Source organism: Phodopus roborovskii, unplaced genomic scaffold, assembly GCF_943737965.1.
Source record: "Phodopus roborovskii unplaced genomic scaffold, PHOROB, whole genome shotgun sequence".
Lineage (NCBI taxonomy): Eukaryota > Metazoa > Chordata > Mammalia > Rodentia > Cricetidae > Phodopus > Phodopus roborovskii.
The window spans coordinates 58,112,753-58,140,620 of record NW_026126480.1 but is presented as its reverse complement, the minus strand read 5'-3'; the positions used below and the strand labels follow the sequence as shown (position 1 = coordinate 58,140,620).

Sequence of the window (27,868 nt, the reverse complement as noted above, 5' to 3'; positions counted from 1 at the left end):
CCTGTCATCTTGTGCATCCAACCCCAGGCTGCTGCCAGGCAACTCAAGTATAGCTGGGAGATGAAGGGCAATAAACGGAACTGGAGTTGGGGACTCTTGTGTGTCCTGGGGACTTCTAGCACCACAAAGGCACAGTGCAGGAACCCTGCAGCCCTGAGACTGTGTGAATCTAAGGCCCTACCTCCATGTGCAACCTGGTCACCCGCCACTTCCAAAGTCTCCCTCCTATTTAAAACTGAGGCTAGGGGGGCTAGGTTGGCTGTGGAGATCCTAGGAGACACCTCTGGTTATCTGCTACAGGCAATCTACCTGTCACCCTGCAACAGGACATGGAGGGAGCTGTGGAGAATGCAGCCCAGCCCACAGAAGACTTGTTGGTCCCAGAGCACCGGTTCAGCATCCACAGTCCCTCCTGGCATACTCTGCAACCCTGTTTAGAAAATGAATAGACCAGCCAGGCAGTAGTGCTGCACACTTTTAATCCCACCTGGGAAGCAGAGGCAGAGGGATCACATTGAGTTCCACGACAGCCAGGTAGAAGCCAGCCTGGTCTACAGAGTGAGTTCCAGGACAGCTAGGACTATTACACAGAGAAATGGAAGAAAAGAAGGGAGGGAGGGAGGGAGGGAGGGAGGGAGGGAGGGAGGGAGGGAGGGAGGGAGGGAGGGAGGGAGGGAGGGAGGCAGGGAGGGAGGAAAATGGATAGGCCACAGACTGTGTGACAAAAATACTTACCTCCCAACCTGGACTGAGGCACAGGCGCCCCCTGGTGGAACTGAGTGGCCATGCATGTGGCCTAGGACAAAGAAGGCATTCAACACTTCAAGAAACAGTTAAGGAAAACCAGAGAAGAAAATGCTAGAAAGAGCGGGCCCTAGGGAGAAGTGGAGTGGGCAGGGAAATCAAGAGGTGGCCATAGACCGAAGGTGCTCTATAGACCAAGACTGCAGAAGTCACTGCCCCACAAGGAGCCGCATCTGCTCTCAAACTCAGAGCCACCACACACCAAGGAACTCATCAATGTTTATTATGGCAATTATACAAACAAACAGGCGGTCATTCATCCAGTTCAGCAGCAGTCGACCACAGACTCCATTAGTGATTCCTTTTTATAAATAACTTTGGAGAAGCAAGCAGAGTTGGTAATGCACCTGTGGGCAGTGGCCTGTGGGCAGGGTGGCACCAGAAGATGGGGTTCTTCCTTAACCCCCAGCACCTTGGCCCACCAGAGGCTGCGTACCCAGACAGGGGATGTTTCAAGGCACATACAACTTCCTAACACACGCCAGCTCCACGGTCCACCCTGAGACCTGGTTCACATCTGGACCAGCCATACTGATGCATCATCTGCTGCAACCCCTTTGATATAGTGTAGTCACTTTTATTACTAAACAGGCTTTGGCCCCACCAAGTGCTGGGGCTATGTTCACAATCCCTGCCCTTTACACTCTGGAGATGAGAGAGTGTAGAGAAACCAACCCCAATGTAGTGATGATGTCCAGGAGCACCACTGGGATGTTCTGTGAGGGCAGGTCTCTTACCTGTCTTGCAGGGATGCTAGGGGCAGGAAGGAATTACACAAGGATAGAGGGGCTGCTAACGAATGAGATTCAAGGCACTAAAGGAATGGAGGGATGGGTGAACCTCAGAAAAAGTCAGCCAGAAGTGGAGGATCCCAGGAGTAGAAGGCGGCTGGGAGGTACCCCGGGTCCTCCACTCCAGTCAGGGGCTCCAGGGTGACCCCTAGGACATACAAGTGAGGCCTGGGTTTCCCTTGGCAACCCCAGCTCTCTTTCCATAGCAACGCTGCTGCTGTGGTTCCAACCAGCACACAGAACACACTTGCCTGACATTGGCACAGCAACTACATTATGGCTTTTAGGACTCAAAGTCCCTGTTTTTCCTGTTACTTTGACCCAACTGTGGTAAATGAGATAGACCATCCTCAAATGGACAGAGCTGCATCCCTTGGCATTTGGCACCGCACGAAACATGCCAAGTTCCAAGGGAGACTCTGTTGTTGTCACCATCACTCTGCACTGGTTCAGATGTCAGGGAGCAAGCTAGCTGTGCACAGACATGAACACACTTGCTCATGCAAACACAGGAGAGCCCTGAGCTCCCACCAGGCTACCTCAGGATGTACTGAGCTGGTCCCTGGCAGAAGGAGCTCCCAGAAGGACCCACGCTGCAAGGTCCAGGGCCTTTTAGGGGGCCTGTGTGTCCCAACTCTGAGAGAGCATCAGCCCCACTTCCAGTGTCAACCTCGAATCTCAGCAGATGGAGGCCAGAGACTATGATGCAGATGGAAGGAAGGAGGTGACAGGGACCAGGGCTAGTACCTAGGCCACGCAGGTCCTGGGGGGTGAAAGCCATAGGGAGGGGTTGGCCCAGAAGGATATGGAGGTTGAGGGGGCACTGGAGGCTGTGGCTGTCCTGGGAAGCCAGGGAGCTGAGGTTGTGTTGGGTAGGGAGGTTTGCTTTGTGCTGGGAGGTAGGGGGACTGTTGGGGATACCCAGGAGCAGGAGCTAGGCTTCCCACTAAGGGGTACCCTGGACCAGAAGTGCTAGTTGGGGCCACAGGATAGCCAGGTCGGGGTGGCACACTCCTCTGTGGGGACCAAGAGTAGCTTATACCAGCCCTGGGCCCTGGCTGAGGTGATGAGTATGAAGGACCCACAGGCCTACCATAGGAGGAAGGCTGGGCCACCACAGGGAAGGGGGCTGGCTGCAGGGCTCCCTGGGCGGTGGGGCCTACAGGCAAGCCTGGGGATGGGCTGTAGGGCAAAGGGTAGGGAGTCACAACAGAGGGCTGTGGAGGCTGTTCTTCAGTCACAGGGGGTGTTGTTTGGGGCGCTGGGCGTGGAGGTGGCGGACGCCGTGGAGGAGCATCTCCAGCCAACTCTGGCAAAACACGGGGCCGCCTCACCACCTCCTGGAGCTTCTCCACACGAACTCGGCGCAGGTGCAGTAGTGTCCTCATGGAGGAAAAGGACTCTAAGAACGTTTCCAAGGGCACCTCACCCTCCAGGAACTTCTCAGCCATGGCCTAGAGGACACAAAACCTGTTGACAAAAGAGGCCTTCCACACCCTTCCCTGAACCCCAATCAGAGTGACACCCTCACCAGAATGCCAACTCCTTAATGGCAGGACTACGCCTTTCATGGTCACACTGTTCCCCTGCCCAACACTGTGCCAGCTGCAAGCTGCCTCCACCCAAAACACAGAGAGGTCTCTGCCCACTGAGACAGAAGGTGCATCCAGAGAGAGGACATAGCAGAGAGACACGGAGCAGAGGCCCAGCTCAGATGTCCTCTGCACCACCATCCAATCAGGTCTGCAAGCTCCCTAGGGCCTGCTGTCAGTCACCCAATCCTGAGTCAACTGGAGTCCTTAACCCAAATGTCCCCTTAACCAAGGTTTCAGTTATTAGAGGTCCTATGGTGGTCTAAAAGCAGTGCATAGAAAAGTCTAGAAATAGTCTTTAGGCTGGATGGTGGTGGTGCATGCCTTTAATCCTAGCACTAAGGAGGCAGAGACAAGCAGATCTCTGAGTTTGAGGACAGCCTGGCCTACAGAGTGAGTTCCAGGACAGGCTCCAAAGATATAGAAAAACCCTGTCTTGAAAAAAAAAAAAAAAGGAGAAGAAATAATCTATAAGTTTTAAGTAGATTTTATTATAAAACACTATTTTAACTGTTCTATTACTCGTTACTGTTCGTGTGTGTGTATGCTTACATGTGTGACTACACATGTGTATGGGTGAACACGCACATTTGTGCATGTGGAGGCGAGAGACCAACATCAAGTGTCATTCCTTGGGATCTGTCCACCTCATTTCTTGAGACAGGGTCTCTGCTACAGGTTCACCAATTCAGCTAGGCTGCCTGCCAGTGATCCCCAGGGAGCTGCCTGTCTCCCACCCTAGCACTGGGAAGACAAGCATGTACTTCCTAGTCTGGCTTCTTACATGGGTGCAGAGGCTCACAGTCAGGTTGCATGCCTGTGCAGCAAGCACTTCACTGCCCAGGCTATCTCCCCAGTCCGTGGTTACTGTTCTTAATCTCTCACTGAGCCTGCTTCATAGACTACACATTACCACAGACACATATGCACAGCACAACAGTACTGTCTATTCAAAGTGAGTTAGCTGTGGTTTCAAGTGCTCAGCAGGGGTCTTGGAACATGTCCCTGTCCTGGATTATAACCAAAGGGTTCCTATCCTAGCTACACTCCAAACCTCTGTGCTTTGTGGTTCCTGGGCCCACCATGACCGGGCTCCAAGGGTGACCACCCTGTTCAAGGGAGGAAGATGCCACTCCCCACCTCACCTCAGACTCCTCCTCAATCTTCATGCCTTCAATCTGCAGAAGATCCAACAAAGTCCCGGGCTGGAGCGCTGAGGAAAATTTCTCTGGAAGGAAGGACAGAGAAGTCGACATTTCAGAATCTCTGCTTTAGTTAAAGCTGAGGAGCCCACTTTCAGGAAAGCACGTGGCATGCCCTCTTTGGGCTTGGGGCCTAGCCACCCCTAGACCTACTATAGTGTTCCTGCAGGTAGTTCTGTGGATACTCAGGCTTAGCCACCCCAGGGTCTACCATAGTGTTCCTACAGCTGGTTTTGTGAGTCCTTTTGATCCTTGTAGGCATTTGCTGCCCTGAGTAAAGAGGGGCTAGAGGACAGAGCCCAGGTCTTTACCCAGTAGCTCCTTATAGACACAACTAGCCAGGAAGCCCTCCTACCTCCACAAGGCCTAGACCAGCTCTGCAAGGCTCAGGGCTAAGATGGCTAAGTTGGCAGAAGCAGTCAAAGACATAGGTGCCTGCATTCATATCCCAAATCTAGGGCTAGAGAGATGCTCAGCTATTAAAGGCTAGGCTTGCAAATCCCGACTCCAACCAACTCTAGAGGCATGACCTCAGTCAAGCCCTTGAATCTCTCCAGGCCTTATTTTCCTCATCTATAAAAAGAGATTTGGGCCACTTTTAACACACACACACACACACACACACACACACACACACACACACACACACACACACTCACTTACTTCACCAGGGCATTTAATAAAATATAAATACTAAAAAAATTTAGATTAACCACAGGACCTACACCTTTCCACCTTTCCACACTGTTGTGCAAAAACATGCAAAGCACTTTGCCCAGGGCGTGGAACACAGTGGGCTACAGTGGCTGCTGGTCCTTCCCTGTCCTAGGTATCTGTGCTTCCATGCTACTCCAGCTGCCACCCTGTCCTTCCTTGAATAGGAACCCTATGTCAGTCAGCTGGGGAGACGCCCAGAGGGCATGTCCACGGTCAGCTGTTCCTACCCAGCTTGGCTTTCTGTTCCTGGCATCGTTCCACAAGCTTCCGCAGCTCCTGGTATTTGTCTGAAAGGTTTGAGCGGCTGATTTCCAGGGGACCCTGGAACTCCAAATTCTGCTCTGCCAGGCTCCGGTTGGTGGCTAGTGCCATCTCTCGTTCTAGCTGCAGGTCCTGAACCTAAGGAAAGCAAGACAATTGGCAATAAGTGTAACGTCACTGGTCACACTCTGGGATGGGGGATCTGGATTCAGTGTTCACCTGAGCATACCCAGCTTGGTACTCAGCCCTCAACCACAGCCACAGGAGCCTGGGTTTAAACTCCACACATTATGATCTAGGAGTCTCACTGCATCCCAATCAAGGGAGTCACTCCTAAGGGGGGGATGGGACCTAGATCCCCATCATTGGTCCCCAAGAAGCTCACTTCTTCCAAGTGAGAAAACATGTGAACACACATGCTATGCTTTCATGCACACAAAGAGGCTGCTAGGGAGAACTCAGGTGGCTCCTGCTGGACCACAAGATAGAAATGCCATGAGGTTCCAAAGGTACTGAGGAGGGGGTACGAGCAGGGCCCTGGGGCAGAAATCTCTGCCTCCCAGGTCATACATGGTCTGCAGAGCTATAGCTACTCTCTGAATGCCCTCTGCTGAAAATGCCTCCCTAGCCAGCATCACTGAGCCCTCATTCAGGCCCTACTTAACTGCTAGGCACAGAGAAGTCTTGGAACCTTGCCCAGCAGCCTAACATAGGGAAGGTATCTGCTTCACTCAGAAAGCTAGAGACAGGCTACCATCCCATCACAATGCCATGTGCCACCAGCAGAGGGGGCTCAGCACTAGCCATAGAAATCAAGTAACATAACAGCAAGACCAGCAACCATAGGGGAACAAAGGGTCTTGCAACACAAAACTCTCCATCTTGGCCAGCAAGTGGCACACCAGGCCAGATGGGCTTACTCTGTGACAGCCACAGGAAGCCAGGCAGCATCCTGGATAAGGGGTTTCCAGAAACGCCCTGTTTAACCACTGAACAAGTTCACTGGCATTGGAGCAGAGAAACTGGTGAGTTTGGGTGTTAGCCAAGGGAGCTGGAGGATGGCTCAGCAGTTAAGAACACATACTGCTCACCTAGAGGACCTGAGTTTAGCCCCCAGTACCCATGTCAAGTGGCTCATACCACCTGCCACTTCAGCTCTAGGGGAGCCAATGGACTCTTCTGGCCTCCAAAGGTACAGCACCAAACATGCTCAAATCTACATACACACATCTACACACACAACCAAAAAAAAAAAAAAAAAAAAAAATGTTTAAAAACAAAAACAAAAAATAAAAACAGTGGGACACGGTGTTTATTTGTGTGGTTGACTGAGAGAGGGACCCACCCTTCCTTGGCCACATACCCTTGGGCATCCTTACATGTCCATGGCTTTTCCCTGGGTCTGAAGCTCTACACCCCTGCCATGCCACCCTCTCTAAAGCTTAACTACACATTTCCACTTCTCCCTAGTAGTCCATCTCTTATAAATCACTCCTACAAGTCAGTCAAGTTCTACAGCTTCCCAGAGCTCAGCATGCAGCCTGCACTCACTCTCTTGCAAAGAGGAACAGGGCACCTTTCTCTTGCTGCCTGCTCTCTGGCTGCCCTACGGTCACACAATTACCGCCTTACTGCCAGCCAAAGGCTTTCTAAAAACCTAAGTAGCTTGCCCTACTTTGCTTCTGCCTGTCCCACAGTGAGGATTTTCCCCCTTGGTGAATTCAACTCAGTTCTTCAAACATGGCTACACCATGAAGTTCAATTCTGTCCTTTGGCCAGGAGGTTGCATCCCTTACATTTCCAGGAGCCTGTGCTTTACCACAGGGCAAAACCTTGTTCAGTTTGGAAGTAAAAGAGAACTGAGTACAGACTTGCTGTTTCTGGGCTCTACTCCCTTCAGGAATGAGCCCGGGATTTCCCTTAACATTCTGCTGTTCATCACTGACTGAAGAAAACTCTTGGGGCCAACAAGATGTTTTGGTGGGTAAAGGTACTTGCTGGTAAGCCTGAGTGACCTGAGTTTGAGCCCTTGGCTCCCAATGGTGGCAAAGAACCAACTCCTGAAAGTTGTCCTTTGACCCCCACACTTATGATGTGACATGCATGCATACGTATGTATGTGCACAGAAACAGAACAAAATAAAGAGACCCTTGGAACTGGATGGCCTAGCATCCCTAATCCAGCAATACAAAATCTAAGATGCAGACCCTTTTCAATGACACTCTTGTGTTCTGCATTTCAAGGGTCCCAACATGACACTCACGGAGTTCGAGATTTCAGAGTCTCAGATTTCACATTTTTGGATTAGGGATACCTAACTAGTGGATCTACACAAATATTTCAAAATCCTCTCATCTCAAGCATTTGGGGGTATGGGACACTCAGCCTGTGACAGATGAATGTGCCAGGTAAGACAGGGCTCTGTCAAAGCTCATAGCCTAACCAACCATAAGAGTCAACCTTGCTGCCTAACCAAGACCTTTGCTCCCATGCAGCTGGAACAGGGTCATTCTTAACTCAGGGCTACGAGATGAGGCACACAAAGGACCTGTCCTACTCCCTGCCTTCCAGGAGGTCTTTCTAACCCAACCCTGGGTCATCTCTAATGCAGCAAAGAGGCCTGAGCAGGCTGGGGGAGCAGCACAGCAGAGGTGGGAATGGGGCCAGGCAGCATCTGCCTCTGTGGGACAGGGGAAGGACTCCAGGGAGGCTGATGGGGAACTAGATGGGCAACTTCCTGGTCTTCAACACAGTGAATTCATAGGACACATAACACATCTGCTCACCAGGGAAAAGAAAGGCACAGTGAGGGACAATCAGAGGAGACCAGCATTGCCTGTGCCCCTTCTTCTCCCTCAAACAGAGGCAGGAACAACACTTCCAGGCAATGACCAGCTGTAGCCACTCTGGGGTACCTCTGGGCATTTCTGCTTAGGTGGCCACAACCAGTAACCTGACCTCCATCTCATAGGAAGGTCACAGGAGACGGTAACAGGGAAGGCCAAGTCAAGCTCTGTAGAGACAGTAGGGTGCAATTAATTATTCCTGGGAGGGCCCTGTGACTAGGAGCTGAGAGATGGGGTGCTAGCTGTAAAGGAAAACAGCATAAAACAGGAGTGAGTGATATCCCAGCAAAGGATAATCTCTTCAAGTCCAAGAGTCACATGAGGACACAGGATCCAACAGGCCAAAGGGAAAAAATGGGTCCTCCCTCATCAAAGTATCAGGGAGCTGCCTCTAGACACAGGCTGAAACAGCGTGAAGACTCCTGGGCCATTTGGGTCCCTGGCTATCCTAGTCCAAGGTAGGGTGCTGTATTCCCTATCACTCCCTAGGCTCCCAGGAGATCCGGGACCTGGCCTGAAACCTCACAGCTCCTCTAATGAGGCAAGCTAAGGTAAAATTCACAGAACAGTAAGGTGAATCCTAACCCAAGCTCCTATTAAGCAAGCATCCTTCAGAAGCATCTGTTAGGGTAGGTGGGATGGCTCAGTGGGTAAGGGCTCTTGTTACCAAGCTGACAAACTAAATTCAATACCTGGGACCCATATGATAGAAAGAGAAAATCACTCCTTGCAAGTTGTACCAGACACACACACGTAATGAAATTTTAAAAAGACCTTAAGTGGGACTGGATATATGGCTCAGCAGTTAAAAGCACTTACTGCTCTTGCAAGGGACCAGGGTTCAGTTCCCAGCACCCACATGGCAGCTCACAGTAACTCCAGTTCCAGGGGATCCAACACCTTCAGATGAACTCTATGGATGCCTGCACACCTGGTGCACATATATACATCAGCTGAGCACCCAAACAGACACAATTTATTTATAAGTAAATAAATTTGCTGAGGACATTAAGTGACCAATTACTTTTTAAGAAACAAAAAAGAGGAAGAGGAGGAGGAAGAGGAAGAGGAAGAGGAGGAGGAAGAGGAAGGAGGAACAGCAAACACTAGCATTTGCAGGCCTCTCTGTACCTCAGGAGACTCCAGGGCCAGCCGGGCAATGGCTTCCGGGTCATTCTGCATCTCTTCCAGCTCCTGCAGGGTCTTGTCTTTCAGCCCCTCCATCCTCCCCTGTAAATACAAAGCAACACCCAGTGTGAGGGAAAGTCACCAGGAGTCTTCCACAGGAGGCGCCCAAGGAGATGTGAGGGTCCCTGTGAACACACTCCTGGGTCCGGCCATTTCTCCCGAGACCAATGCGAGATCTGTGCAATCTACTTGGCAGCAAGGTATGGAGCTAACAGGAAAAGGCAAGAGAAGGGCCAAGCAACAGAAGGGACACAGACTAAATTTGGACTCAGGTCTTGGTACAGGACTACTTTTGTCTGACTCTGATTTAAACACCCTTTCTTCCCGCCCATCCCCCCACTAAAGGGATTTACAGCCCTCAACACCACAGGCCCAACTATGTCCCTGCTTGCTATATTTAATGCTCTAGCAACCTCAGGTCTCCCTACGTTTTCTGCAACTGCATCCCTCTCCATGTGTCACAAAAGCCAACAGTCACATCTACATTCTCATTGGGGGGAGGGGTCATCAAATCACCTTTATGGGCAGTCATAAGGGAAAAAAAGCAACTGGCCCAGACAGGAGGTTGCTGACAGAGCTGGGCTCAGTAGTCCTCCGTTTGTCACTGTCCCAGAGACCATCTGCCATCCGTGTAACAAGTCACAGCCTGGCCTAGGGGAGAGTCCAGGGGCAGCTAGAGGACACAAACACACCAGGAATTCCTTTTCTTTCTGCAGACAGGAACCTCATGCTTGCATTTTCTCATCCTTCTTACATATGGGTTTTAGAGCATTCGTGTTGAGTGCTCTCATTATAAAGGTTGCTATTCCCAGAAAATTCTAGCTCCGAGGAGATCAAGGGCCCTCTCCCCTCCTTTTTTAGAGCTTGCCTGGAGGCCATGCTGATGACTCAGCCAAGAAGGCATCTGGAAATTAAGAGCCAAGGTAACAGACATCCATCTCTGGACCTCAGTTTTCCCATCTGTAGTGGGAAGGGAATCACATCCCTAAGTGAGGAAAGTAATGAGCAATGATGATAAGCTCCCTTTGTCAAGGTCCTCATCCTGGTTTAGACCAGACCCGTCTCCTTTCATGGTCCAAGTGACCTAGTTTAAAGAACAAATGACATGGCCACCCCCATATTGAAGGGCTATGTAAGTGGGTAGCACCATTAGCTTTCATCTCCTGAGGGTTCCACATTGCCCAGCCTATAAATAAGCATGGAATCCATCATGAGGTAAGTGCCTCAGCGCCAGTAACCTGGGGCCGAGTCCAGAAGCCCAGTCAGTCCTGGGGACATGGACACAACTGGTCCAAGAGAGGATAACTCCACACTAATTACATCACACAGGAGCATCTACAGTGTGACCTATACTGTTTCACCCAGGCACTTGGATCCCAGAACTCATGCAAATACACGTTGGGTATGGCTGCTGGCCTGTGCTCTGAAGATAAGAGTCAGGGATTTAGGAGCCAGCTGGCTAGCCAGACTAGCCACAGAGGCAAGCTCTGGATTTAACAGAGACACCCTATCACAGTGAATGAGGTAGAGAGGAAGGAAGGTAAAGGAAGGTTTTCAGCATCAACCTTGGACCTACACCGACACGTGCATGCACGCACACACATGTGCATCTACACATGTGTGAACACATACCACATACATGCACACACAAATACTTATGAGAGGAATAAGGGAAATTCTTACAGAGAAATTCTTCGTAGTGAAAAGACCCACAGGAAGGTAGCCAAAATCCCATCCTGAACTGCATGTATACCTCACCCTGCTACCCAAAACCCTGGGTCTAGAAGCCAGAACAAAAGTGCAGTGGCCCTGGGTTGGACATAGCTCTGAGGAGAAATATTGTTCCACCAAACCCTGAGTGTGCCTGTGGGGAAAAAACATTTAAAGATCCTGGGACTCACTAGGCATGGTGGCACATAATCCCACCACTTGGAGATGGACATCAGGAGTTCAAGACTACCTTGACTCTATGAGCTCTGTCTCAAAAAAAAAAAAAAAAAAAAAAAAAAATCACAAAAGAGCTGAATATGTAGCTCAGTTTGTAGTGTACCTGTCAAAGAGTCACACATCCTTGGTTCCATCCCTAACACAGTATAAAACCAGGCATGGCAATGCACATATCCGAAATCCCAGTACTCCAGAGAGATAGAAAACAGAGGTTCAGAAGTTCAAGGCCAGCGGTGGGCTACATAGTGAGTTCAAGTCCAGACTCAAAAATATAAAAGACTTGAATACACCCAGACACATGAAGTACAGATTTAGTAACTCAGACCTAGCACCAGACCTGTTTTTCTACCTGTCAGCTATGTCCTCACCCAGTGGAAGCTACTGAAGTGTCAGGATCTTCATCTGTAAAATGGACCAAATGACAGACCCTCTCTCCCAGCTCAGAGATACCATGCACAAGATCAATGCTCAGCACAAGAACAGCATAAAAACAAATGCTGGCCAAAGACTTCAACACCATAGAAATTATCCTGGGTCACAGCGGCCTCCAGTGTGGCTCAGACAAGAACTTGCTGGGCCACAGTGGCAGCACTTAGCACAGCCCCACCCACCAAGCCCAGTGCCTGCTGCTCTTGCATTCAGGACCAAGTGCAAGAGACACTGGGGACCCAGGATGGCAGCTGGCTAACCACACACAAACAGCTGGTCAGCAGTGCCACCTGTAGCAACCCTAGCAGTACCAGGACTTCTCCCGCAGAGAGGTCCATTCAGCAGAGCCCTGAGCAGAGCTGAGCACTGCTGGGACAGTCTTCTGACATCTTCCTTTAGCACACTTGCTCTGCTCCAGGAGAGTGATGAAGAACAAGCCCAAAATGGAGAGAGATCACAAGCCCACAAAAGCAGCGCACTGCTTACCCCGTGGCTGCTGTTCCTGCCTCTTAGCCAGAGGTGGCTCTCCCTGGTCCAGCAGGCAGACTGCTCTGTGAGAATCCTCATGGCATCACCACTGGGTGTTTCGGGGACTGATCTCTCACAAGTCGGATAGTACCTGCCTTTCAGAACCACCCAGAGAGCCTGGGAGCAGCAAGCACTTGTTCCAGGAAACCATTTGGAAGAGATAATAAAGGAAAACAACTGGAGGCCCATGGAGCAGCTATCTAAAACTGTGGCCCTGAGGCCTGGGCCTCCGCTGCTGGCTGTGTCTAATTGCCACCAGCCAGCCACCATGGCAGACGGATTCTCAGAGTGATCAAAACCACCAGGGGTGTCACCGGGAAGGGAAGCAGGATTGGTGACACATTATTTAGGGAACAAGTCTTTGGGCTTTTGTTTCTAGAGAGCTGGCAAGTCCAGTTTCCTCAAGCCTCGGTGCCAGGGCTCTGACACCGACTTTCCCTCCCATGACCACCATGGCACTGAGATGCCGGGTGATTCCCTGGGGCAGCGCAGTGGACTGCTAGGGGAGGGGAGGTGGGGGCGATGTGAGAGTGGGTAGGTCTGGGCATTCATCTTTGTCTTCCCAGTTCCTGGCACAGACCTGCTCACAGGCAATTCAGAAAGAGCCTAGGGAGCGCGGAGGAAGTGCTGAGGAAGAAAGGGAAACTTCAGGTCAGCCAGATGATGGACAAGTTCAACAAGGTACAGAGGCAGAACAGCCCATCCTCCCAATTGCTCAAGCCTTCCTTCACGTCTTCACCCCTTTTTGGAATAGGCATTACTAAGCAATTACTACACGAAAGACCCATGCTGTCTCACATCACGAAGAAGGAAGTTCATAAACATGTTGGATTTTATGAGCCTGGTCCAGCAGACACATTAAAAAACAACACACTTTCTTCCTCTCTTGTTTGTCCCTAAAATGCCCTTTTAAAGCCCATAAGTCATCATGGACACAGGTGAAGAAGGAGCATGAGGTGTGGGACAGTGAAGCAAGGTGATGACAGGGAGGAGGGACAGCTTAGAGCAGCAAAGGCCAGCCAGGTGGCCACACTGGACGGGTCCTGTGGGGGCCACTGAGGATCCCACAGGGGAGCTGGTGGCTGAGGAGGCAGCTGCACAGCAGTCACAGGAACAGTAGATAACGGGTCTTATGGAGGTGACACTGTCACCTCAGAGGTGATCAGAGCACAGGTAAGGTGGGAAAGTAACGGCAGGAGCCAGGCTGCTATTCTTCACAGTAGGGGGAAATGGGTCCCTGTGGCCTGTGCTTTCCCTCACCCCCAGCCTATCCCTGCCTTTTACTTTCTTTTTTTTAAACTTTTGCCTCCTCTGCTTTTTTTTTTTTGTTTGTTTGTTTGTTTTTGTTTTTGTTTGTTTACACCTACACTAGAGGTCGCAACTACAGCCACTTGTGGCCAGGCCCACAAATCTGAGGCCAAACATGGACCGAGGACCATGGACCCCAGGAAAGCCATAGAATCTGACCACACCAGACCCCCCACACACACACCGCAGGAAAGGGTGAAGGCTGTGTCAGGCCTGCCAGCTACCCAGGAAAGCTACAAGGCCCAATCTAGAAACATGACCACATTTGGAGTTGGCCACAAAACCTAGGGGCTGAGGTCTGCAACCAAAAATTAACACTATGCCTTTTGGTGTCCACACACACAAGGATGACAGATCACAGACGCGTGGAACAATGGGAAAGCAGAGGGACAAAAGGAAAGAGGCCCAAACGATGTCACACGCTCTGATGCTCTGAGTGGATATGGGATGGGGACACAGAGTGAAGAACTCGAGATCCAGGAGGCTGCATTTCCTGGTAGCCTTGGCCGTGTAGTCTACTGCTGGCCATCAGCCCTATTGCTGGTTTCACCTTCTTTTCATGACTTCGTATCTTAACAAAACCACTCCACCTGCTGTGAACAATGATAACACAATATGACCCAGATAGTAAGGTCATAAGCCAGATTAGAACCAGTGGATTTAGGCCAACTTGGATGTTATCTGTGGCCACATCCCAGCAGAGGCAGCAGAAAAACTGCTCAGGGAGAAAGTACAGGAGTGCTGAGTAGGCCCAGTGGATGTGTTCCCAACAACAACAACACACCATACTTGTGACCCTCACTCTAGGAACTCTGCTAAGAATGTTCAGCACAAGAACACAGCTGCAAGCAAGCTGATGTCCTTTCCTGAACAAACTAAAGGAAGGGAACCAAAATGCACCATGTAGACCATGCAGCTCTTTCCAGACCATGCAGCAGCATGCAGCAGGGCTGACATGCATATCTGCACCCTCGGCTCTAATGGGTTCATGCCAGTTTGCCTTACAGGACTCAGAGAAAAGCAGAACTGGGGACAGCTGACCTGGGACCCTGCTTCGATCCCACCAGTCTTTACTATGTGAGCTCCATCAAGCCTCTGAACATCAGGTTCCCTAGCTGAGAAATAGGCAGAGACACGTTAACTCCCTTGGGCTCACTCTGCCCCTTGAAGGTACTGTAATGATTGATGGGCAACTACTGAAAGCCTGGGATGCAAGAGAAGCACGTCACTGCCATCACTGAATCCTAACTCATTCCTGTGATGAAGCTCTGCAGGCTCAGCTTCCATCCCTCCCCTCACCACAGCCAGCCAGCATTACTTGCCAGTCCAGTATCACATTGCAAGGAGAGCTGGTGCCCCTCAGTTTCCCATAAATCCCCCTCCACCAACAGTAAGGGAAGAAGCTGCTACCACAGTGCATGTTAGGAGAAACTAGACCTGTCCTACCACTAATAGCAAAGACACCTTGTTGCTTTGGAAACCTCCCTAACCCTGCAGTGTGATAACAGAAATGTTGGCTGACTGTTCTACTTCTTGCTTCCTAGAATGACTCGTCCTAGACCCAAGTATGGGAGTCCCAGCCTCCCAGGGACAGAAGCATCTCCCTGACCCACAGCAAAGTGGAAATGGTCTTCCCTGTGATTTGCAAAGTTGGACTATAAGCCACAGAAGGGAGACCCTGTGAGGTTTAGGTTATCACTGCCATTCTACCACGCTAGGGATGCCAAGGCCTCATAACAATTAGGTGTGTTAGTTGTATCACTGCTGAGATAAAATAGCTGACAAAAGCAACGTAAGGAAGGAATGAATGATTGATGGCTCACATTCCAAGGGATATGGTCCCTTGTGGGTGGGGAAGGTATGGTGGTAGGAGCTGGAGGCGTCCTCACTAAGGACACAGAGGGCACCACCCATTTTAGGGTGCGTCTCCCAGTCTAATCCCTCAGAGGCAATCCCAGAAATGTGTTTCTGTGGCAATTCTAAATGCCATCAGGACAAAACTCAAAATGAGCCTCTTCCTTTCCATCGTCACTCAGCCCCTCTGGGTTAATCTTTCTCTAAGTCTACTGGGTCCCTCTGGCTTCCCTGAGGCCAGCTGTCCTTTCCCATTCTCTGGCTGGAAGCAAGAAGAAGCCTGGAGACCACTATCCTAAATTCACCCCATCTTCTGACAGTAACCCTCACCACCCTAAGTCCCATTCTTTGACTGTGACATCTTACCAGTAAAACAAAGAGGGGACCATACCAGGCTAAGCACCTATGTCTTGGTTCCTCTCCAGGACGCAGGATGAGTTCAGTAGCAAACAGGCTGATGCCAGTGCCCACAGCTCTCAGTAGTAAGTGCTCTCTGGGTACAGCTCACCATCCAAGGCAATCTGCACCCACAAATGAGGTACAAACCATGGAGTAGCCTTGGCTCTTTCTCTCACTGTAGAGGAGAAAACCAGGCTACAGTATACTCTGTGTCCTCCCACAGACTCACGAGGAGGAACTATGGCTCAGCATGGGGAGTCAGGCAGTGAGTTCAGACTCTCAGAACACTTCGCCATGACCGTAAACTGTGTCTGGGGACAAACTCAATAAAGGATGGTTACTACAGACAGATTTCCGCCAGCCTCTGAGGAGCAGGGCCTGCTAGACTATGGTCAGAACAAAACATAACACAATCCTCAACAAACAGTGTGGGGCCTATAATCCTTTACCAGAGCTCAGGCTAAAGTCCAAATTCCTCAGCCTGGGCCACAGTGCCTGAGACTGGGTGCCACTCAGAGCCGTTCCTCCCCCAAGGGGCAGACCTTGCATCTGGAAGGCTAACAGCCTTCACTGGCTGGGAAGCCTGGACAGGCAATATAATCTCCCCGTGCCTCAGTTTCTTCCCTTAAAGGGGGCTTCAGAAAGAATGAAGTAAGTTACAGCCTGAAAGGTCTACCGCCCTGCTCTTGCACAGGACTCACCACGGCTACGCTGGCACAGTGCCCAGTTATAGTCATACCTCTACCCTCAACATTTCCCATGTGGACTCTACAAACAGGAACTTGGATTTCTCCAGAGACAGCATCTGTCAACAGTGATGGAGCTGGATGACTGGTTCTGACCAGATCAACAGCATTCATCATCAGTCAACAGAACCAAGAAACAGGTGTCTAAATAGGGAGCCAGTCCTTCAAACTTCCTGATAGAGACACTCAGCTACCTACCTGGCAGGGTCTCTTCCTTCTCTTCCTTCCTTAATTTGTGGCTCCAAGTTGAAAGAAAATCACTCTCAATGACCACACACAGGCTTCTAGCCCTTTCTGCTGTGTTCTGACCACTGTCTCTGAAGCCATGAAGGCAGCTGTCTGTCCTCCCACCCCCAGGCTGCACAGAGCCAAGCAGACTATCAATAATTCCTTACAGAAAGATCAAGATGGAGGTCAGGCCTGGGTCATGAGGTGCCTCTGTTCAAAGTCCATAACAATGGGACTATATCTATGGCTGGTGGGTGGCTATCCCAGGCTAATAAGACATGGGGTGGTGGCTGCAGAGCCTACTCTGGCCAGTGCCAAGTCTAGCCACATGAACTTTTGGGATAAGCAGAGTCATAAGGAGGCAAATGGATCCACTGAGGGTTAACAGGAAAGTCACAGAAACTGAGAGCCTTCCTCATATCCACCTCTGACTCTGCAAAGACTGATGAAGGCCATTACTAAAGCTGGAAGGTGGCTGTTGCCACAAGCAAGCCTCTCCAGAGGTGACTTACTAGGTTCCAAAGAACTCAGCCCTCTTCCACATGCCCAGAAACCTCAAGAGTTCTCAGGGCCTGCTATGAAACTCCATGACTCCCTGGTGTCTTGTGCTGTACTTCCAATCTATGCTCCTTTGTTTGCTGTATGCTGACCCTGAACTTCCCTTTCCAGATAGTTCTGAGCCCTCCATCACCCATGAGCTGCTTTGCTCATCCCAATGCTCCCTGCCTTCTCCCAGCACAGAAATACACTTCTAGTCATTCAAAAATAATGACAGTAAAATGCCAGGTGGTGGCAGTGCACACCTTTAATCCCAGCACTGGGGAGGCAGAGGCAGGCTGATCTCTGTGAGTTTGAGGCCAGCCTGATCTACAAATTGAGTTCTAGGACAATTAGAGCTGTTACACAGAGAAACCCTATCTCGAAAAACCAAAAAAAAAAAAAAAAAAAAAAAAAAAAAATCTAGTAAGACCCAGATCCAGCCCTCAAGAAATTGTACACACATTATATGTGGTCTCTCATTTTTCCTGCTTATCCCTCAAATATCACATCTCTATGAATCTTTTCTTACTCATGCCTCCTAGAGAATCCATACCCTCTCAGGGTTCTATATAAATACCATGCAGCATGCATTGTTAGGAAACAACATGCTTGTCCAACAAGAATCTACAAAGTTCTTTGTGCATCACTCATATCTGCATCCCAAAATATAGGTCACTGCTGAACACTACCAGGCGCTCAATGAGAGCTTAAGGGAGTTCTACTTTAGGGGCATAGACAAGATCCCAAGACACAGACACAGACACACAGACACAGACACAGACACACAGACACAGACACAGACACAGACACACACACACACACCCTTAAAGAACCAAAAAGTTAGACAAAATAAATGCAGAACATCTTTTCAATATTGGATGTCAGGCTGCCTGACAGAATGATGCTTAGAGAAACAAGACAAAGTGAGTTCTAGAGTTGCCCCAGCAATTCCTACAGTCTCCAAGATGGCATAGGGATTGGGAAGAAGAATCTGGGAGTCCAGGAAAACCAACGTTGGCAGCATTCACAGGACATAGAACCAGGGGAACAGGAATTACATAGACGAGGATCCCCCAAATCCCAGCTAGCTCTGCTCAAAATAATCAGTACTAGCATGGCCACTGTAAGTGGGAAGGCCTCCTGTTCTCAGCTGCTGACAGAGCACCACAGAAGCCATTACCTCAGTAGTAGGGGAGCCAAGCTCAGCTCTAAAACTGTCTGATCGCAGTGAACAAAGCTTAGAAGCCCACTTTCAAGGCTCTGTTCCAAGTAACAATATACCTGCAAACAATCCAGATGTATGACAACATATGTGATATCAAACAAGGTGAAGCTGCATTTGACCTGCAATCAGAACTTACCAGAGAAAGACTAAAACAGGACCTGTAATGATCAAAAAACAAAGACCCATACATATAAGGTGACAGAATTAGCAAGCAAGGGCATTAACAAAGCAACCATATTTCATGTTTGTGTGTGTGTGTGTGTGTGTGTGTGTGTAATGTAATCAGATTTATATCTGGTATGTTCAAGAAGCACAGGTTCTAAAAGGTTGAGCACAGGAAATGCAGACTAAGTATTTTTGTAAGAGCCAAACTTCTACAGGAATAAATAACACTGTATGAGATTAAATGTATATCAGACTGAGCAATTGACAGAAGAGATTCTGCAAGATTAGCCAAATAGAAACTATTTGAAATGAGCCATGAAGAGGAAATGATGGGAGAAAAACAGTAAGAAACCTGGGGGTGACTATAAGCACTCCTGTGCATATAATGGAAGTCCCCAGAGGAGAGGAAGGAAGAGGGATGGGATGATGGTTTGAACAATTAATGGCTGAAAATGAAAGCTATAACCCACAAATGAAAAAAAAAAAAAGTGCAATGAATCCCAAAATGAGAAACATGAAAGAAAGTACACTAAACACAATACAATTATATTGCTGGATGGGAATGTAGCCTAGTGGCAGAGTGCTTGCCTAGTGTGTATGAAGCCCAAGGTTCAAAGCCTGGTACCTCAGAGCATCTATACAACATATGAAAAGTAAACTGTTTAAGCCTAGTGATAAGAAATCAGCTAGAGGAAAGAAACATAAACAGGGAATGGAAGTAAGATTGGCAGCAGAGAGCATCCATAAAACAACACAAACAGCAGACACTGAAGCAGACGGACTCTTTAAAGAACTGACAGAAGCCAGCTTAGAACTCACGGCCTGGGGAAAACAAAGGCTTCTTTAGCCATGCAATGTGGTGATATTTTGTTTATGCTCTAACAAATAAAGATCAGAGTGCACAGCTAGCCACACTAGTTAGTCATAGAGGCCAGGCAGTGGTGGTACATACCTTTAATCCCAGCACTTAGGAGACAGAGGCAGACAGATCTCTGTGAGTTCAGGGCCACCCAGGGCTAACTGAGAGTGAATCGGTCGGAAAGAGAAATCGAGCTCACACCTTTGATCCCAGCACTTGGAATGACAAGCCTTTAATTCCGGCACTAGGGAGGTGGAGACAGGAGTGATATGGCTGGGTAGAGAGAGGAATATAAGCTGGGAGGACACGAAGAGCAATGCAATCTGTGTGAGTCTGAGGTTTGGTGGAGAGCTCCTCGGCCTGAGTATCAGTAGAGGTAAGAACTCTCTAGTGGCTGGAAGCTTTGTTTTTCTGATCTTCAGCAAGCTTTATTTATTATATCATAAACAAAACATCACCACAATGCAAAAGCTGAAAGAATTCATCAACAGACAGCACAGACTACAAACAGTGTTCAAGGAAATCCACAAAATATTAGGAACATGCAAGGAGAGTGGGATCCAGATCAGTATGGAGGAATAAGCAACACCCCCCTTTCCCTCCCCCACCAAAAAAAAACAAGACTCGCCCCTTCCTTTTAATCTCCTCACAATGCACCAGTGTAAAAAGCACTGTGGGGTTTGTAGCCTGAAGTTGGGGATGGGGGGGATGAACAAGAGTCAACCTTGAAGGTAAAGACACACAGGAAGGACCGCTGAAACAGGCTGCGACAAATGAAAAATGCACACTGCTGCGATTAAAGCAACTGCTAAAATGAAATGTTCCTGTTATAACCCAACACAGAAAGCAAAAGAGAGGCCATGAAAACTACTCAGTGCCTACGAAAGCACAAAAATGGGAGAAAACAACAAAGAGTGCAGGGCCGATGGCAAAGGAACAGCAAGATTTCATCACAGAAATGTGACCAAACAACCCAATTAAAAGGCAACAGTTTGTGGACTTCAGGGATGGCTCAGCGGTGGCTGCTCTTCCAGACAGCACAGGTTTGGTTCCCAACACCCACATGGCAGTTCACAGCCATCTGTAACTCCAGTCCCAGTGGATCTGATGCTCTCTTCTGACCACCATGAGCACCAGGCATGCAAGAGGTACACAGACATGTATGCAGGCAAAACACCCACACACATTAAATAAAAATAAAGTACAATTTAAAGGCAATGATTCTAAGACTGATTTTTTAAAGCAATACCCTTCTGTATGCTGCCTATAAGAAATCCATTTTCAATATAAGCTTGTAAGATTTTAAAGCTGTGCCATAAGTTTTAACTTCTAATTATGATACCACAAAACCTACCATTTGAGCCATTTTAAAACCTTTACTATATTTATTTATAATGTATTATGTATGTGGGTGCATGTGTGCCACTGCACATGTGTGGAGGTCAGAGGACAACTTGCAGAAGTTGGTTCTCTCCTTCCACCAAGTAGGTCTTGGGAATTAAACTCAGGTCATCGGACGTAGAGGCAGGCTTTACCCACTAAGCCATCTCCTCAGCCCTGTTTTAGCCATTCTGAAGTGCACAAGTTGTTTGCTTGTTATTTTGTTTTTAAAGACAGGGATTCTCTGTGTAGCACTGGCTGTCCTGGCTATGAAGACCAGGGTGGCCTCAAACTCAGAGATCTGCCTATCTCTAATACCTCTCCACCCCCAGTGCTGGGATTAAAGGCCTGCACCACTGCCCAAACCCAGCAAAGTATACATTTTTTGGCATTTGGATACATTTACTTTGTTGTATCTCCAGAACTTTTCATGACACCACACCTCCACCCATTAAATACTGACACCTTATTCTCCTTGTTCCCATCCCTGGCAAACTACCACCAATGAATCTGACTAATCCAGAAAAAAAACAAAAACCATATAGTCAGGTATAATGGCTCATGCCTAGAATCCCAGTACTCTGGGAAGCTAAGGCAGAAAGAGTGAATTCCAGGCCAGCCTGGGCTATGCAGTGAGACCTTGTCTAAAAAAAAAAAAAAAAAGCCAGGCAGAGGCAGGTGGATCTCTGAGTTCAAAGCCAGCCTGGTCTGGTCTACAGAGTGAGTTCCAGGATGGCCAGAGCTACACAGAGAAACCCAGTCTCAAATACAACATAAAAACACAACAAAACCAAATTTTGTTCTTCTCTGGGCATCACATTCCACACAGCATGCTGTCTGATCTTCATCCATGTGGCACTGTTGGACTCTGGGATATGTACTGCATTCCCTGCACTCACTCACCTGTCCATGGACTCTGGGGATATGGCTGTCTTTGACTCTCATAAACAACACTGCTATGCTCATACACAAACAGCTACTGGAGTTCCTGCTTTCATTTCTTCTGTAGAGATACAGAAACAGAACTGCTGTGTCATACAGTTAACTGATTTGGTTGAGGGATCAGTGTGCAGCTTCCCATAGTGGCTGAGATACTTCACATTCCCACCAAAAACACGCAAGCCCTCGATTTTCCACATCCTCACCAACACTTATTTCCATTTTTACTTAGTGTGTGCATGCATGTGTGTGGTGAGTGTGATGTACATTCTTATTAGTGTGTGCGTGTGCGTGATGTAGTCTTATCAGTGTATGCATGCGTGTGTGTGTGTACTGTGACGTACATTCTTATTAGTGTGTACGTGTACATGATGTATACTCTCACTAGTGTGTGCATGCGCATGCATGTGTGTGGTGAGTGTGATGTACAATCTTATTAGTGTGCATGTGCGCGTCGTGTATAGTCTCAGTGTGTGTGTCTATGTGTGGTGAGTGTGATGTACATTCTTATCAGTGTATGCATGTGTGTGGTCACTAATATGTGCACTTGTGTGTGGTAAATGTGATGTATGGTCTTATTAGTGTGTGCACATGTGTATGTGATATATAGCCTTACTAGTGTGTACATGAGTGTCTGTGTGTGGTGAATGTGATGTATATTCTTATTAGTGACTACATGTGTGTGTATCTGTGTGGTAAGTGTGATGTACATTCTTATTAGTGTGTGCACATGTATGTGTGCAAGCCAGAGGTTGGCCTAGGCCTCCATGACCCTCAATCTTTATTTTTTGAGGCAGACTCTCAGTGAACTTGAAGCTAACTGATTTGGCTAGGTTGGTTGACCAATGAATCTCCTGTCTCCACTTCACCAGCACAGGCTTCGGCCACTATGCCCATCCACCTTTACATGGGTTCTGGGGATCTGGTCCTCATGCTTGCAATAGGAGGAACTTTACTGCCTGAGCCACCAGCCTGGCTATTTTCTATTTTTAATGGTCATCCAGCAAAGAGACTTGTGTTGTGCTGGATTTTAATTTGCACTTTCTCTGATAGAAGCATATCTTTTCAGGGACTTCTGGTCACTTTTCCACTTGTCTGCTTTTGCTACGGAGCTAAAGGGTTCCTTTGCAGTCTTGGTCAACCACAGTAACCCTAACTTTAAAACGTAAGACTTTGGGCATAGTGGGGGCACTCCTATAATCCCAGCCTTTAAGAGGCAGAGACAGATAGAGTTCTATGAGTTCAAGGCCAGCCTTGTCTACATAGTATGTTCCAGGACAGAATGTTAGTGTCATTTTCAGAAAAGAGCTTTGCTAGAATCATCCTTTAATTCTTTTCCTTTTAAATTATGGAAGCTGTCAAGCATAAGTGGATTTGATTGATAGCTATCAGACCCTTCTTCCAGCAGTCCACAGATGCAATTACCCAGAGTGGTGCTTGGACAAGTGCCCTAGGCTGGCAAGGACACAGGAGGATGGGAACTGCTACTGTCAATCTTCCCTGGCTCCCAGGGTGAGATGGGGGTTGTCAGGAAGGAACACCATGGCTTCCTCCACTACTGAAGTTTCACCGGGGACAGCTGATTTTAGAAACACCCATTTTCATGAAAATTACACAAGCAGCCAATCAAGAAGCCACTTCTACAATCCTGTAAACTGGCAATCAAGCTGTTTTAAAACCTCTATGGCTGCCAAAACTACAATCTAGCCACCATCTCCTGGAGGAGACCCAAGCCAGACCCAGTCACTCCACAGGCACTTGGTTCTGGCCAAGGAGAGCTATACTACTGTCAAAGCCACTACCCTATTAAAGGCTTCACTTGGGGAGGCTTGGCTTCTTGAGGCTATGACAACATCAGGGGCTGCCCTCCAAATAACCAAGTCCATGGCTATGACTCTGGCCTCATCACAAGGGACTTCATCGCAGCAAATCCTCAACCCAGCAGCTCCCAACCCTGGGAGCTCTGCTGAGACCCAGGACAGCTAGTAAGCATGTGGGGCTGCCTGGCCAGCTAAGAAAACCTGTCCTCTCCTCTCTAGAAGTATGGGAAATCTTGCTCCCCTGTGCTGCCCCTGTATGCTGCTGCATAGACCCCAAGAATCTTCCTTGCAGGAGTTTGATTGTCCAAGAGTAGAGTGAGCTGAGCTGAGTGCATGAAGAACAGGCAACTGCCAGGCTACCAGCTCCCATACCCAGCACTCGGCAGAAGAGCCAGGAACAGAGACTGAGGCAAAGATGAAGGACTGAGAAAGTGCTGGGAAAGTGACAGGCAATGGAGAGCAGATTGCAGGTAAAGATCTGTGGAGAGCATGAAGAACAGAAACTACAAAAGGCACAAGCTGGGACTGCGCCAGAGGAGCCAGCAGCCTCCACTGCTGGGAGAGAAAGAACCGCTAGCTAAGTGCTGCTGCTGAGAAATAGCTCGGAACGGTAACACTGAGAGCTGAGGGTCCCTGCACTCTGGGCTGCTAAGAGCTGTAGCACAAGACACTGGGTGCTTGGCCACTTAACCTAAACCTGTAATACTCAGAAGGAAGGGTGCAAGGCACCCCAAGCTCAGAACAGGTGACCCAAAGGGAGCCAGCTAGGCTTGGGCCACTCGTGATTCCCATTTGATCACAGCAAAAGACCCCTCAACCTCAACAGACTGGTTGGTGACAGACACCCTCTCTCGGTGACAAGAGAAAGTCAGTAAGGCCCAGAAGAGAAGCAGCCTTCACTCCCAACAGGCTGGATGGAACCACTGAACATTCCACACAACAGCAGAACCAACTTTTTTCTCAAGTCCTTCTAGAACATTTACCAAGCTACACCACATTCTGGGGCACAACAGGGGTCATAGCAAATTTAAAACCATTCAAATTAAGGCCTGGCTCAGTTGGTAGAGTGCCTATTCAGCACACGTGAAGCCCTGGGTGTGATCACATATATCACCTAAATCCAGTGTGGTGGGACATGCCTGTAATCTCAGCACTGGGAAGTGGAAGCAGGAAGGTGAGAAGCTCAAGGTCAAAACCAGTCTGGGCTACATGAAACCAAGTCTAAAAATAATAAAAAGTAATCATGATGGTTTGTCAACTAGACAGGCACTCTAGGAGATGACCTAGGAGACTTGCCCCTGAGCATGCCTGTGAGGGATTATCTAGATTCCCTGAACTAGGTAGGTATTCCTACCTCAACAGTGGGCAGCATCATAAGCTGAGAAGAAAATGAACGGAGGAGCAGCAGCGGCCATCACTCTCTGACTCCTGCTAACAATGCAGCATGATGAGCCACTCAAGCCCCTGCCACAGTCATATCCCTACCCACCTCAAGTTCCTGTCACCAATACATCCCTACAAGAATAGTATGTGCCCTGAACTCCGAAATGAAGAATAAAAAAAACAAAAAACAAAAAACATAAAAAAAAACCTTCTTTCAATTGCCTGTGTCCAGGTATTTTATCATAGCAACAAGAAAAGAGCCCAGCACAGAGCGAATTAAATGAAAAGTTGCTGTTTATGGGGCATAAAGTAGCAGCAGCACAATCCTATCTGCTGCTTGTGGAACCTGCTGAGACACCTCGATGTGGGAGTTAAAGTATTTGCTGAAGTTCATGGTGGAGACTCTCCCTTCCCTAGCCCATCCTGAGCCCCAGGGCCTCACATGTCAGCCCCAGCTCAATCAAGGCAAACCTGTTTGATATTCCCCACCTTCCAGACAGCTAGGGAAAGCAGATAGAGAGAAGAGAATGGTGGGAGGGATATGAGGATCATGCTTTCAAAACCTGCTCAACCTAAAGACTGTGGCCATCACTGAAATCTGTGTCACAGGGCAAGCTGGGCAGGGACAGGTTAGAACCTTCTGGAAACTCCAGATCCCAAAAGGAAACTTCTAACACAGTTCCCCCACAACAGCAATACAACTGCACTGATACAAATCTTCAATGACCTCATTGGTCAGTCTGGAAAAACCCTACTACTACTAGCCAACGGTGTCCAGGAATGATTTGTGTGGCTATTTATCTCAAAGCCCTTTAATGGCACATTAACATATGTCAAAGAAATAAGCAAAAGGGCACCAAGAATCTTGAGTAATCAATCATCTTACTTCCAAGCTCCAGTAGCCCAGCAAACCTATAAATTCCTATAAATTCACATTAAGATCAGAATCACCGTGTGTGTGTGTGTGTGTGTGTGTGTGTGTGTGTGTGTGTGTGTGTGTTAAAAACAGACTCCTGGGGTCCCATCCAAATAACATCATAAGACTCTCCAGAAATGAGGCTCTGCATTTTCAAAAAGAATTATCACAGATAATTCTTAAGCTCCAACACTTTAGGGCAACTGAGGCATCTGGAAGGCAGTATTAAGAGTCGAAGGCACATCTTCTTTGAAAAGAGACAAGAGGGTTAAAATCCTAACTCAGCCAGCCAGTCACCGGTTAACACTAGCCAAATGGCCTAACATCTCAACAACTGTGTAAACTGGGAACACCAGTCACTCAGAGGTGTTCTCAGTATCCAAATATGTTCAAAACACTCCCAAGGACAATGCCCAGCAAAGGACAGCCACGCAAGCATTCAGAACTACTTCTTGGCAAAACATCAACAGAAACTGCCCCACTGAAGTAGTCCATCGTGTTTTCTACTTAATGGAAATTACAAAGGCATGAGGCCAGTCTTCCAAGATAATCTTGGGAAAAAGGCTTTTCTGGTCACTAACGGCCAAGAACAAAGACTCATTTCAGAGGCCAGTATTTCACCCAGCGGCCAGATCAGGTCCTTCCCTGGGCCCCAACCAAATAAGAGTCTTTCCTTCCTAAATCCCTATGTCACCACCATCTCCAGCTGTGGAGCTGACGTTATTGAATGTGAAGTGGCACATTTTGAGTGGACTCCTGGATAAGAGGCAGGAGCAATAAAGGAGGCCTGGGACTCTGTGAGGCTCTGTGGCTCAAGGTGGGCAATCCCAGTATGAGTTGTAAGGTATAGGGTAGGCTCAAGAGCTATGACCCTGATGTGTACTCAACTATACCAGTAACTCAAAACACATCCTTGGGAAACACCTTCCCCCACCCAAAAAGTGGAAAAACACCCCTAACCGGCTGTCTGGGGGCGGGGGAGACAACAAAGGAGAACCAGGCACATGCTGGCACCATACATCGCTGTCCTTTGCACCGGGAAGGCCCGGGAATAATAAGTACGGCTCGGCCATGCTGGACAGTCCAATTGGGGGTTTAGAAGAAATGGGAAGAACAGAACCTCAACCTTTTGCTACTCTAAGGAAAGACACAGGCTAGCAGCAAGTCAAAGGCCCTCCAACCTTACTATGTCGCTGGGGCAAGTCAGGCCACACAGGCCTCAGTTTCCCCATCCATACAAAGGGTAACGAGGCCCTCAATGACACACTGACCACAAGATGCTCCTACAGAGGGTGAAGGGCTGCGAGGCGATAGCGGATAGGTGGGAGGGGGCGGAGCTGAGGCGACCAGCGAGGACAGCCTCCCACCCACCATCCCTCCCACCGCGCTGCAGGGGCGCAGGCCCGCGGGGAGTCACGCGCCCACTGCGCCCAATCGCCGGCCTCAGCCAGGCAGGCGGCAGGCGGCAGGCGGAGGGGCCTCTGAGCTCGCCGGCAACGCCTCCACCACCGCCCGCCGCTGCCCACCGACGCCCGGGACCCTCCCCAGCGGCGCTCACCTGCCGGGGCCGCCGCCACCGCAGGCAATCAGCCGCCGCCCGCACTTCCGGGATCCGCGAGCCCCGCCTCCGCCGGATGTGACTCCCTCCCGAGTCCGCGCAAAGAGCGGGCCGTGCTGCCTCTCCGCCGTACCCGGGCGTCCCGCCTCGTGGGCCTACGGGCGGTCACGATACCGGCACTCATAAACTGGCGGCAGCCGGGAACCACACCCGCGAAGGGCCACTCGGCCCCGCCCGCGCTG

At 49.1% G+C, this 27,868-nt stretch overlaps 1 protein-coding gene across 1 annotated transcript; it reads right to left on the bottom strand.

Moving 5' to 3' along the window:
- Nucleotides 1-1,009: 1,009 nt before the first annotated feature.
- Nucleotides 1,010-27,847, bottom strand: Vps37c (VPS37C subunit of ESCRT-I). Its single transcript, XM_051193950.1, has 5 exons — nucleotides 27,627-27,847; nucleotides 9,346-9,444; nucleotides 5,334-5,505; nucleotides 4,333-4,415; nucleotides 1,010-3,049 (listed from the first exon to the last, which is right to left on the bottom strand). The coding sequence occupies exons 2-5, from the start codon at nucleotides 9,436-9,438 to the stop codon at nucleotides 2,336-2,338; spliced, it is 1,062 nt and encodes a 353-aa protein (XP_051049907.1). The 5' UTR covers nucleotides 9,439-9,444; nucleotides 27,627-27,847; the 3' UTR covers nucleotides 1,010-2,335.
- Nucleotides 27,848-27,868: the final 21 nt, after the last annotated feature.

Bases quoted from the DNA above. Each gene is read 5' to 3' on its own strand.
- Vps37c (XM_051193950.1), bottom strand. From the start codon at position 9,438: ATGGAGGGGCTGAAAGACAAGACCCTGCAGGAGCTGGAAGAGATGCAG. The intron at 4,416-5,333 runs GTAGGAACAGCT...CCTTCCTTCCAG, and splicing joins GGAACAGAAAGCCAAGCTGG to AGAAATTTTCCTCAGCGCTC. The intron at 3,050-4,332 runs GTGAGGTGGGGA...TGTGTCCTCTAG, and splicing joins AGATTGAGGAGGAGTCTGAG to GCCATGGCTGAGAAGTTCCT.